This window comes from Taeniopygia guttata, chromosome 1A, assembly GCF_048771995.1.
Source record: "Taeniopygia guttata chromosome 1A, bTaeGut7.mat, whole genome shotgun sequence".
Lineage (NCBI taxonomy): Eukaryota > Metazoa > Chordata > Aves > Passeriformes > Estrildidae > Taeniopygia > Taeniopygia guttata.
This window is the reverse complement of record NC_133025.1, coordinates 61,609,429-61,623,481: the sequence shown is the minus strand read 5'-3', so window position 1 is coordinate 61,623,481 and position 14,053 is coordinate 61,609,429. Positions and strand designations below refer to the sequence as shown.

At 41.8% G+C, this 14,053-nt stretch overlaps 1 protein-coding gene across 2 annotated transcripts in view; it reads right to left on the bottom strand.

Annotated features, from left to right (window-relative positions):
* VWF (von Willebrand factor) overlaps nt 1-14,053 on the bottom strand; it is a 116,560-nt gene that overhangs the window by 92,947 nt on the left and 9,560 nt on the right. For both annotated transcript variants that reach the window (NM_001256234.1, XM_030289102.4), the window contains 4 exon segments: nt 2,101-2,147; nt 3,916-4,027; nt 6,504-6,626; nt 8,662-8,878. In NM_001256234.1, the coding sequence (NP_001243163.1) occupies nt 2,101-2,147; nt 3,916-4,027; nt 6,504-6,626; nt 8,662-8,878 (499 nt within the window).

Genomic DNA, 14,053 nt, shown 5'->3' with positions numbered 1-14,053 from the left:
CTGGAGAAAGGTTAAATGTTACAAGCTGGCAGGTGAACTCCATGAGTTACTCTCTCTTTGCTGCCTTTGAATCCCACAGAGAATCTCTCTAAAGAACATCATGTGGAAATTTCCCTCTTCAGTATATTATTCAGTGTTTACTATCTTAAACCAGCTGGTGCTAAAGGACAGATCCTGAGGATTCCCAGCCTTGCACAGCTCCGATTCACCCTAACAGAAGTCCAGCACCTCCTGGATCTTTATCATCCCTTGGAGTTTGATTTTCAGGGCATTCTCTAGACAAGGAAATGAGGACAGATTTGAAGCACAGAGAACTGAGGACTGCTGTCTAAGACAAGTCCCAGCCTTTGGCATTGCTCCTGAAAGGGAATTTTCTTTTCTGTGGCTAAGTCTTTTCCTTATGGGTCCTCCTGTCTACTCTGTCTTATATAATGCATCCCATGAAATTTCCTGAAACCTTCTGCCTTCATAATTATTTCCATTATAATATCAGCTTGAAAGCCTCTTGATAGTGCCAGCCAGCTCCAGCTTTGGATTCACCTTAGCACCAAATTTACAGCTGGGCAATTCACTCCCACAATAAAAGCAATATTTCATAAAAGCAATCTTTCCTGACATAAAAGAAAAAAAAATTGGCCAAAAGAAAAACAGAACTACCTAGAGTTTATACAAGTAACTACATAAGTTTTCTGGACACATGATTTTATAAATATTTGTGGCAACTAACCAACAATGAAAATATGCTGCAATATTACTTCAAGCAGAGACAAACAGCACAGGTAACAATATAAATTTGGCTACTCTGCACAGCTTTGCTGCCCTCCCATACTGTCTCAGTACAGCTTATAGTTTTTAGCAGGCACATGTACAACAGCTGTAGGTAGACAACATTCAGTCTTGAACAAGCCTAGTAGAAAACTGATTTAGATATATTGGCAGAAGGTACAAAAATAAGCTGCCTTTTTTTTTTCCACTTCTGCTCATTTGGGACAGCTTCCCAATTCAGAAAAACGCTGCAATGCTATATTGCCTCTTGCACAGAACTGGATATCAGCATCTGTTTGCAAGCCTCAATACCAGATTTATCTTCACTTCTTTCATGAAGAAAACATGGCAAGAGTTAAGGATAAAAATTTGGCCCACAGAGTATGCATCACAGCCCGGAGAGCAAGGACACTAAAAGCTATAACCTAAGGAAAAACTGAAGTTAGAAAAGCACCTATTTCTTGTTTGTAATCATGCTGGTGCCCATTAGCTAAAAGATGTAGTGAATCAGCCCGGGCTGTGTGCTTGAGGCTTTGTTTTAGACAGTGAGATTCTCTGCACTTGGAGAGATCCTTAATGAACAAGCACAGGGGACAGCTCACTAAAAATGTCATCTCCATTTTGAATATTTGCATATGCTACCCCCATCCTCTTCTTTAAGTGCTGATACTTTGGCAAAAATGCTCTTTTGGTCTAAAGCAGGAAGAAACAGAGCATTGATGTGTCAGGCAAGTTTGATGTTACTAGAAAAAGACTTTTTTGATAGAACGCCTTAAGATTGTTGCAATTCCCCTAACTTGTGAGGGTTGCACAGTCTTATTTCAACAAAAAAACCACCAAAAGCCCCCAAATCTGCTGTTGTCCTGTCCAGCTATGACCCTAGTCTGCATCTGCAGAGCTGCCTCTCCAATCTGCCAGCACCCATGGAAGGCAGGGCAGCCACTTTCTCCCTGGTGCTCTGGCTCCTTCACCCACAACGTGACCATGAGGGAATTGTCATGATCAATAAGGTACAATGAGAAATTGTACCTGGTCAAAGAAAGCCAGGAGTGTTCCTCTATCTGGAAGCCAATCCTCTGAACATACAGACTCTTGCAATTGGCAAACTAAGTAATCAAAGCAGGAATTGGCCTTCCCACCACACAGGGCAATGTCTGACTTGTCTCAGGAGAAGAACTTAAAGTAGGATCCCAACTGGATTGTATGGGAGCAAGCAAGGAAGAACAAAGATTTGCTTTTTTGGGTAAAAAAAAAAACAACATAAGTGGGGCATGAGTGGGAGGGGCATAGGCAAGGCTTATTTGTCAAAACCTGAAAAAAGTGAAGCCAGCATACCTGGACATTCCCCATTGCTGCAGATCCATGTGCCACGTCGACAAATGCTAGGAAAGAGATAGTAGCAAGTTAAGCAAAAGTACATGAATATAAATCTTCTGTTGCACGTTTTTCCAAAAAAACTGAAAATAGTAATCTGCCCCAGGGAAGTTAGATCAGTCCCCAACATCCCTTCCATCTCCCACAACCTCATTTCTTAATGTATTCATCCCTTCTTCCCATCATTTAACAGCAACTGCTGATAATATGACTGGGTATAGTTGCAGAACTTAAGGATTTCTGTTTTTTCCAATCAAAGCTCTGTGTTTAATGGAGTTTACACCTATATTCCACTGATGCGGAATGAGTTCAATGCAGTTCTCAAGGTATATCAATACAACAGAATCACAGGGAAAAAAAATGTTTGAAGGGACTTCTAGGAAAATAATTTACTACAATCCCCAACTCAGAGAAAGCAATGTCAAAGCCGGATCAGGTGGGTGAGGACCTTGCCCACTCAAACTTAGAAATAGCCAAGATGAGGCCCTACAGTGTCTCTGAGCATTGTCCCACTACAGCACTGCAGAAGGGAGAATTTTTCTTTGTGTCAAAACAGAATTTCCTTTGCAGCTTATGTCCACTGCTTCAAAATGTTTTGCTGTTTGCCTCTGAGAAGAGTTTGGCCCCATCCTCTTCACAGCCCATTAGGCAGTGAAAGTTGCCTCACTAGCCCTTAAATATATTCCCCTCGGCTTCTTCTTACATCAAACTCCCCTGCTGTCATCACCTCCAGTGTCTTCCACAACCCTCTCTGCACTCCTTGTTTCAAGAGCTACTATATTCTTCTCATTCCTTTAATTATCCTAGCCCCTGAAAACCATTTGTGGGGAGGCAGATTGAGGATGTTAAATGCAGAGTCAATGGAATGACGTTCTCCACAGCAGCATCAAGTTTGAATAATAGAAAGCAGTAACAAAACACAGCAATAAAAAACCCATCCTGTCAGGCTACACTCATCTCCCATGAGCACTAAGGTTGAACAATGTGGCCAAGCTCAAAGCTGCAGAGTTCTGCAGGAAAAAAGATGAAATGCTGATGTCATGGTTATGGCTTGTGTTCTGGGACAGGTGGTGCAGGTAATGAAAAGCTTCTGATTAACAGGGATGATGCACAGACCACTTTTCTTCTGCAAGTCATGGCCTTCACTGAGTCCTCCTCTTCTGTGCTCCCATTGGAAACTTCTGAGTAAAGAGTTTTCCCAACTCCTTGCACAAATATGTCCACACTAAACACAAAACCAGATCAGGAATGTGTGACTAACTCCTTTTCCTTTCTTTAAAGTGCTGGTTTTCCCCTCCAGTCTTGTACTCAGGAGTGAAAGAAAAATAGTGAGCCACACTAGGAAGACTCATTAGTCCTGTACCAAGTTTGAAGGATGTGCCTTATGCTAACTTCTCTTGTAAAGAAATGGGGTTAAAGGTTAAATACACATTGGAAGTCAAAACAAATTCACCACTGCTGACACTACCCAGACATGGGAACCTGCTGCTCTGTCTTATCCACAGGAAACAGGTAGTTCTCTGCTCTTTGAAGGAGTGTGACCTTCATGTTGTTCTATCAGATCAAATATCCCTTTAAAAACAGAGCTGATTTTGCCTTTGTGAACAGCCCACTTCTTGGAAGGGGCTGGGAATTCCAGTAAGAGAGCAAGCCCTTTGCCAGTGAAGGGAAATTTTTTTAAGGTAGAGTGATTTCCAGAAAGATAATGCAAAACAGTCACTGACCAGTGTGCAGTACATATCTACAGCAACCACACCAGAGCAGCACAGGGTTTACCATGAGTTGCAGTCCTGGGAGATGGTGAAGCCAGGAGGATAATGTTTTCCAGAGTGGATGCAGGAGCAGTCAGTGCTTTCAATGCAGTGTTCACCATCAAGGAGCAGCCCCTCTGGATAGGTCAGGTAGCATCAGACACACATATCACACACACAGGGACAGAAACATAAATACAATTAGATTTTCTTGTTCTTCATATGCCTTGCCAAGACTTCCCATGCATTATTATCCATACTTGGTCACAGACAGCAATAAAAAGGAATAATCTTGCCAAAAAGCCTCACAGGGGCTGGCATCTGCTTTCCTTCTGGTGCTGCCTCTCCCTCAGACCTGCTGAACAAAGCTTTTCTGGTGCTCCCAGAAAAGCTCTTTGCTTACCACATCCTCAGGTCCAGAACACATGTCGGGACATGGACAAATTACACACAGGAAGCACAATCAAAGTTAGTAAGAGCTGGCCTGGGACTTGACTGTTGGAAAAACCATGAACTTCACTGGCTGCAGTAAAGGGTGTCCACATAGGTCTTGTATTTGTCTTAAGAGAACCAAAGATGAGGCAAAGTGAGGAATGAAGAAACAAATTTGGACACTATTTAAGTCTGGCAGAGACAGTCAGAGAAAAAAGCCACTTCTGAACTTCTGCAGAGACAAAAAACAAAAGGGACAACTTCCCAACTTGGGTCCAGCTGCTGAGGTTTCCATATTACACAACCATAATTACCTGTTCTATAGAGAGAGCTCTTTATTCTCCAAGGATAAACAGAGGCACAAAGGAGTTACAAGATTTTTCTAAGGTAGAAACTTGTCCTTGCTTCACTTGCTAGTTTACAGTGCTTTCTATTTAACCCCTATATGGAGAGAGAGTTGATATTCCCCCATTTTCAAAAGAGCTGCTGTGGCAAAACATTTGTTTTCTTCAACACCCCTCTGACTACTCTTTGAGGACTCCTTCCAATTGCCTGCAGAGATTTTGGCTCTTTTCCCTGGCGGCAGCAGCAGTTATCTCTGACAGCAAGACCCAGATAAGTCTCCTTTCTCCTATTCTTCCCATAGAGCTGCCTGGAAAGACCTTGGCTGTAGAGAAAATCTTTCCAGTGAGAGAGAATCGCAACAAGATCTGAGCATTTAAGAGTGCTGTGACTCTCCAGAGAACACAAGAAAACAGAATGCCTGCCTTTTTTCCTGGCAAGAATAATTCCATTTACAGCAATTAATGTAATCATGAGGGGCATTTAACAGAGGGGAAAAAAAATTTAAAAAGAAAGAAGACATTTGTCAAACATCCTTCAGATCTTGTTTGCCCTTGGAGCATTGGAGGGAAGCTAAGTAAAGGTAGAATCCTCATCAAAAACCCTCTAGTCATCTGTCAGATCCTCCTGGTTTTCTGTCAAACTCAAATCCAGGTTTTTCCTTTCTGTCTGTGCAACAAATAGCAGTGAAAGTTTTGAACTGCTGATTGTTATTCTCATGCCCTTTACCCTTTCTGTGGAGCTCCTCAGTTCATCTCTCCTTAGACCTTTCCCATGCTGAATAGACCAATGCATCTACCAAAGGAAAAGTGCAGCAGGAGCCCTTGTGCAGCCAGTGGATTCATCTCATTCAGCTTTCTCCAACACTTCCAGGACAGCACAAATAGCTGGATTCTTCACAACAAAATCTCTGGAGTCTGGTTACACCACCTGTCACCTTTGCACTTCTGAACGCCCAGCAAGGAAGAGATGGGCAGCTGAATGGGAAACTACCAAACTCTGAGTGCAGTGACTCCTCAAACGAGCCTGACATTGTCATTATTGCCTTGTTTTGGAAAGGAAAGCTCTGCAAACCTCCATCACACTTGACATCTTGTACAAGGTGGCACTAAACACCTCTGCACATTCACAAAGTCCAGACAGGCTGAAATGCAGAGATTGTCCTATTCAAAACAAACAAACCACCCAATGAACAAAATCAAACAAACAAAAAAACAAACAAAAAAACCAAACCAAAACAAAAAACAGCTAGAAATGGAAGCCTATGGAGCTTTGGAGCCAGGAATCAAGCTCTCCTGCAGTTGTTTTAAGTACAACAGACAGAAGTAAAAAATTGGTATGGCTAGGCTGTTCCCTTTAATCCAATCAAATCTCCTGCACGGAAGATTCAATGATAAATTAAATTATTACCTAAATCATGAAGACCTTTGAAATTGCAGTGCAAGCTCCACATGTACTGTTTTTCTGCAGGAAATTCCTTCAGTGCATTCTCTGCTGTTTCTTCCCCTAACTGTATTTGCCTCTAACCCAAGCAATTCAGAAGGAGTACATCAAAGGCAAGCAGTGTCCCACCAAGAAATAAAAGCAATCTTGGAATATTAGTCTGTACTAATCTTCACAGAAACAGTTACTTTTTAGTTGGCCCTGAAAAATGGCCCTTTCATGGAGTGAGCATACAGGCACTACAGAAACTGGATTATTCTAGGGCATGGTCCCAGAAAAAAGAAGTGTTTCTGGTTTCAAGAAAATTTAAGGGAAGACACAGCTTTCCTTCTTCTAAGAAAATAGGTAGCCTGATTGCCAAATGTTTCTCTGTAAACAACCTAGTAAATAAATTACCAGGGCAGCTGCAGCCATCAACACATTGTCCGTGACAAACTTCATTGATATTCAGACTCTGGCAGGTTTTGGCACATGGGGATACACACTCTTTATATTCCATGCCAACTGGACATCTTGGCCCTGAAACAATTATAAGAAATTAGAAATGCAAATTCCTCAGTAACTCTTAAACCAACACATCCCTTCATTATCAAGGGCTGAACCACAGAGACACAAAAAGTTATGTCAGCTTTCAAATGATTATCTCTTTTTCAGAAGCAGACATTTTAGAAATATTTGATTTCCAATTTGCTGCAATATCATCTTTCAGGTAGCATAGTAAATACTCACAGGTTAAAGCCAATTTGTTTTCTAATAAATTGAGTCTTAATAACTAAACCCAAGTGCATTAAGAATAATCAAACCCAGGGAGAAATTGTACAATAAGATCTAAGCAATTTGGACAGACATGGTTGTTTTCCACCTTTAAACCATGCACTTACTCCACTCATTTGTGAAAGTATCCTGTTCAGTGTTTCCAGGGAGAGCCAAGAGACAGTTAAAACTCTGAAATCCCATCCTCCTTCTTGCAGAGAACCACCAGCTCAGGATACACCCATGCCTGTGGTATCTCCACTGCTGCCATTATCTAGGCCAGGCCATTATGCAAACACACTATTACAGGCATTCCTTCTCTTCAATGCATACACACAAGACTGTGGGGGTGTGAAGTGGGAAGAAAAGGTTAGAGCCTGCCCTTTCCAAGCCAATCCTCAGCTGAAGAGGTGGGAGGGTAACAAAGGAGTGATCTTGCCCTAGATGCCCTGGGCTCGGGCACCAACTCACACTTGCACAGTGTGCCCAGCACTAGAGCCCTTCCTACACAGCAGAGCATTCCATACCACCATCATCATCATCTCCTGAGAAAGCACCATAGCACAGCTGAAGGGTGATAGAAAATGAAGCTCCTGCTGTGGCAGTAGGACATTTCCCTCTTTCCTGACTCAGGAGAAAAAAAAACAAACTGTGGCTTGTGAATTCAATGGTTAGAAATGAGCTCCAAAGCTCCTGGGATCACAAAAAGGCTCATTTCACTTGTGGCTTGTAATCAGACTTACAAAGAGCCCCAGCAAAAATGGGTTCTCTGGCTCACACCCTGAGCAAGGAGATGAGCTTTAATAGATCCCTTTTATGTCCCAATGGAAAGGTAATAAATTACTGCTAGAACTCAGACTATACAAACCCCTAGAACAAGTGGCTGGCAGTATCTTGCTGCCCTAACCACTGTGTCTTTATAAAACTGGAGGCACAGTTTTCTTCAATGGCAAATAGCAGAATATCTTTACCAGAGAACCAAGTGTTGTCAGTACACATCACACCACTTACCCCATGAAGTCAATTTACACAAACATCAAGGAAAATGTCCTTTCTCATAACATAAAGAAAAAAAGAGAAAAATCACTGAGAATATTATATTAGTGGATTTTTTAAAATTATTGTATTGAATGCTCTGTCTTAAACCATGGTTCTCAGCAATAGGCACAAACATGAGTTTTCCTCTATAAATAAAGCCCATCTCAGTAAGTGTATGCACTTCCTTGTTGCAAAACCTCAGCACAGATGCAATCAGGACCTCTGAACTCAGCAAAATTGGGCTAATAAAGGCAGCAGTTCAAGATGCAATCAGGATCTCTAACCTAGACAAAAATTAGATTAGAAAAGGCAACATCTCAATTTAAAGGCAATTGATTCAAGCAAATAAAGGGTGAAACAATTGTCTTTATGCAAAAACGTTAGAGAACATTTCACAAAGACAATGACTTAAAAATACAGGCTGGAAAATGTGTTACATCTGAACCATATGTAAAATGCCACCACAACATCCTAATCTATACGTTTGTGTATCAAATAAGTCTTCACTGACTGTGTACACTGTAGTGGGGCAGGTAACAGCTCAGGATCTTTATAAACAGTTGAAACAATACTGCCTTGGGGACAAGAATTTCTAGTAAGAGATGGGTGATGGAGTGAAAGGGGGAGTGAGCAACGGCACTTCCTATAAAGGAACCAACCTCCTAAAAAAGCACCAGCTGCATTTAACTGCAGGACAAAAATCTGCAAGACAGGCACAATCCTATTGGGGATGAGCAGCCTAGGAATAAATCTGCCAGCTTACTGCACGAGCTCTCTTCAGGCCACCCCTCCAAAATGACTCCTTGGTGAGCGCAGCTCCTGGCATACTCCAGCAAGGCAGGGCAGTGACAGTCCATGCCCTGGGGACAGGCACAGATGTCCCTTTCACAGAGGCTGATGTACGGCTCAGGATCCACTCGATGGTGGCAGCGGGAGAAGGTCAGTGATGTGCTCAGCAGCTGGCAGGTTTCCAGGACACCCTGCACCAGAAGTGAGGGGCAAAGGGACAGAGAGAGAGAAAAGCAGACAAAATTACTTCCTATAGCCTCAGGAAGACAAGGGAAAACTCAACTTTTCCAAGCACACTGTCACCACTGTTGTTAACAACATCACAGCTCTTATTTAACACCACCATACAGTTAATAATAGTCAAGAGCCAAGAGTGAGCTCTACCCATTTATTCACTACATGCAGGGATACATGAATATACTGATTATTGTAGAATGGAGTATCACATAAGGGATGTTTCGCAAGGAAACACATCAGTCAGTAAAAGGATGGAGGCATTCTACTTCCTTTGGCTTCCCAGAAAAGAGCTGGATGATGCCTGGATTCCCAGGGAGGTGCACACAGCAACAGAGGGAACTAAGGTAGGTAGGAAGAAAAACAACCAGCCAATCTTTTGGATAACAAGCGACCAGAGCAGGTATCAGAAGGAAAGATTGAGTTTGACTGAAATCTCAGGAATGAAATTTGTTTTCCACTCCTGGCCACACGTTCCCATCGCTCCTGCTGGCTTGCCCAAAGCACAACAGGTTAATTTAGCTCAGATAAATAGCAGAACGATAGCCCAGGGAAGACAAGCAATTTGTTCTGCTCTTCTCCTGAGTTAAATCAGCATGGTGAGAGCCAGTGTGAGGGGAGGACAGCACAGGGAGATGGGAGGAGGTGTCAAGACCTCTTCTTTCAGACAGCAAAAACCTAAGAGGAAACTTATTTCTATATTACATATGTGAAACAAAACCTAAGGAAAACTTAGACTATGATTAAATTCTCCAGGGGAGGATTCCAAATAAACTCCTTTATGCGCATTATGTCACAGTTTGATGAGTCTGAGGTCCTCAGTGCAACTTTCTGAAAGGATGGCACTGAGTTTAGCTAAGTGAAAAAACAGTTTTCTGATACAGCCCCAGCACAACAAAGAGTTGGAACATAACTTTCTTCTACTTACTTGCCAGTGTTTTATGTCAGCAAATGTAAACCATGGTGTATTTTGTAGGTATTTTATTTGGTGGTTAGAGGGGATGGCATATTCTTCATAGTGATTCACAGTTACAGTTCATTACTTCTAAATAACTTGACATATACCTGAGGTGACAGCACATACAAGCTGCTGTGTAAAAAAATATATATATATATATAATAATAATTTAAAAGCATCTCATTTTCTCATTTTCTGGGAGATGAAAAATGGAGATCAAAAAAACCCCACAGGAAAAAATCAAGATGTCTTCTCTGATTGGCAGCTATGATGCCCGTATATGAAAACTGCTGAGTAGAAAATACCTTTCTATTTTGTCTAAAGGGGGTTTTGTTTAGGTGATCAAGCTAATACATGCCTGAGCCAAGATAAAATTTCTTGCTTATGAAAACAAACAAGAAACGTCTACTCCATTGAGAATGCATTCCAAGTTTAGCAAAGGACTCAGGGAACAACCACATGTGCAAAAAGGTTTTCAGCTTTCTGAGAAAGGACTTGGGGAACTTAAAATAGTGCTAACTGAGAGCTGGACATGGTGAAAATCAGAAATTCAGCTCCAGCCTGAATAATTCTGATCCCCAGACAGCACCCACCATGCTGAACCAGATGAGAAAAGAAAAAAGATACTAGAAGAGGAGGGAGCAGGAACTACATAAATGGTGGTTGGTGCTGCTCTAAGACTCACAGAAGTACAAAAAAGCTGAAAAGGTGCCCTAAGGGTGGGAGTAACAACAACAGAAGCAGCCAAGAAAGCTATTAAAGCACAGCTTGGAGATGAAACTGATAAAACCAAAAGTGAGCTCAGAGCCATTCAGAGGATGAGCAGTACAGCAACTCCTGGATCAAAGCCTTGATCCAGATAGTATCAAGTGCAGCAGAAAACCAGTATATGTAACAATCCTGTTTAGGTGCTGAGCTAATGAAGTTTCTTAAGGTAATAACCATTAATACAACTCAAACAGCAAAACTCCAATGTATATTCCACTAAAAGGAACATTTTAGATGGGAAAGTGACTTAAAAAACAAAGGAAATGACACACCAAAAAAATTAACCCATGTTTATTTTCCTGTAGTTCTTTGGTCTTGGATTTGTTCACTAACAGCATAGCTAAAGGCTGAACTCCGGCTGATTAGCTAGAAAACAAATTATTATGGTGAAAAGCAACAGACAGTTCATTTTCTCTATGTAAAGGCTTTCTTGCCATTCAAATTTCATCAGATTTTCCAGTGACTTTAGGCAAAAAGTTATAGCTGAAATTTTCCCATCTTTCAGACATATCTCAATTATCATGACAAATAAGCCGAAATGTAAGTAAATCCAAATAGATACAAAACCAATAAATTTCACCATGAGGATGGCCAAAGAGAGGGTATGGAACAACCACCCTTGGAGATATTCAAAATGTGAGTGGACAAGGACCTGAGCAGCCTAACCTAGGATGGCCCTGTTGGAAGGAGGGAATTGGACTCAATGACCCCTTCCAACTCTAACCATTCTGCAAATTATTTTTATTTTAATTCCTTCCTTTCTTTAAAACTCACTGGTCAGGCTGGACTAAGAGAGGTCCTTATTCTTTAGTTTAGAGGACAGTGGTGAGTATTAGATATTTGGCAGCCTCAGCCACTGCTGTACCATTCCTGCTCATGGAAGCTGCTCCACACAAAGAAATAGTTAAACCCTACAGACTGGAGAGTGAAGCCTCAGGCTGAAACAGTTCTTAGGGTAAAGGTGGCTGCAAGATTAAAATCAGCAGGACTGACTGCAGTATCTGAAATGCAGGTGAAGGTTGTAAAATTTCTCCCTTCCCTTCTGCACTAGTCCATTTTAAATGTTTCTTTAAATAGGTTGGCAGGGTCCTGGCACTGGCAACCCTCAGCAACCACAAAACTTGCTGACCCTTCCTTCTGCCCCAGGCCCACCACACAGAGCTGGAGGTGGAATTTTGTACATTCTTCCCATTTCTGTGGCATTTCCTCCTGCTGCTGCATGAGCTGCATTTGTCCATGGCTTAGCAATTACCATTAAAGAGAGAGAACCCAGCAAATAACAGAAGAAATCAAAGACACTCTCTTGTTCCTTGAATTTAAACCCAGTGGTGTGGATTCTCCAGAACACTCAGGAAGGGTATATTTTGGTGCTATTAACTGGCAATAGTTTTTCAGAAAATATATTTCATGGAGAAAGATTTAGCCTCCTACCTTTTCAAATTAAAAGTATCCAAACCCAGTATGTTTAATACACCAAACACTGGCTGTATGTTTGAGCAGACTAGGTAACAACTGAAAGAAATCACTTCCCTTAAATGCTGATTAATCTGATGAATAAACAAATATTTTAGATATAGTGGGCCTCATTTTCACCCATGTAATATATCATTATACTGTATAGAATGATTTGGGTTGGAAGGGACATTAGAGAGCCTCTAGTCCAATCCCCTGCCATGGGCAGGAACACCTTCCACTAGAGCAGATTGCTCCAAGCCCCACCTAACCTGGCCTTGCACACATCCAGGGACAGGGCTGGACCTCTGAACCTTTGCTGGACCCCAGCCATGATGAATTATGGTCCAAAGCTGAAAATGTCTACTTGTTTTCAGATCTGGGAATGAACACTATTTCTTTATTACATATGGAAGTATTCCATAGGATAATGGGGGAACTGTTCCTTACCAACTGCAGTAAGAGCTGAATTTCAGCAAAAGCAGAAATTAGCTGAATTTTAATCTAAATAATTTTCACATCTAACATACTATAGGTATAATTTCCTAATAAGAGAAGAAAAAAAGGAAATAAAACAGTGAACTCTGTCCACCACACATCATTTTCATTAGAGATAAAATCTGCAAAATAAAGGTAATGTATAAGAACACAGTAATCAATTGCAATGCTTTGAAGCATACACATTTTTGTTTTTAAGGCTGCCTTGTTAGCATCCTTTTCCAGATCACCCATTTATACTTTCAGATCCACGTTACCCATGCTGTTGGTCATCTTTGAGCCTTTAAATTGCAGTACTTTGTTGAACAGCCTAAACCAGTGAAAAAAAGGATCAGACAATGCAGTGAGGCTCCTTTTGGGTAACTAAACATCAGCTGGCAGGGCATGGTTTGGAATGTCCTCTGGATCCTGAGGCAAGGCAGCTAATCACACTAAGTGTGTATGTGTTTTAGAGGTGGAGGGCAGGGAAAGGCCCTGGCATAATGGGGTAAGAGTGTGAGCTGACTTTTCAGCTGACACACAGAGCCATTAAACAAGACAGAAACTTCCAAAAAAAAATCTTTTTCAACATTTTTTAGGATTTAAAGATAAAGGGACACCAGGGCTTTCTGATTCCACTGTATAAAATCATACAATGGTTTGGGTTGGAAGGGATCTTAAGGATGATCTCATTCCAATCCCCTGCCATGGGCAGGGACACCTTCCACTACCCCAGGTTGCTCAGAGCCCCATCCAACCTGGCCTTGGACACTGTCAGAGATGGGGCAGCCACAGCTGCTCTGGGAAACCTGTGCTGGGGCCTCAGCACCCTCACAGGGAACAATTTCTTCTTATATCCAATCTAAATCTGCTCTCTGTCACTGTGAAGCCATTTCCCCTCATCGTGTCATTGCAATTCCTGCTGAAAGAAGGCAGAAGCCATCTCTCCAAGGATGCTGCTGGCCAGGGAGGGGGACAGACAGAGGGGAAAGAAAACCACAGACCTACCCAGTGTGGGGCACTGGGGTGGGAGGAGTGCCTTGAAGCAGAGCTGTTGTTTCCCTCACCTAACAGCTGACTGCCTGGCAGGGAGGGAGCCTGGGAGACCAAGGAGATTTACATTCCTGAAGCTGAGGCAAGCAAACAAAGCACACTATTAAAAAGCCCTACATTCTTCAGCAGACACTTGTTTGGCCAGACTTCTATTAATAGTGCTGTGTTTATTCTTGCACAGTGAATAAATTAGCACAGTGTTAAATGCTGTGAGCTTATGAACTCACATGAGAGAATATAACTTCATTCAGTTTGTGGGAAAGAAAATTTTATCAACAAAGCATCAATAACAGCATCTGTATAAAATCCAAATTAGTTGTACTTGACCCATCAGACTGGATTCCACCCTGCATGCGACTCCCCAGCCTCAGCTGCAATGTTGACACTTTCTAAACTTGCCTGAACAGATAAAATTCCAGGGACC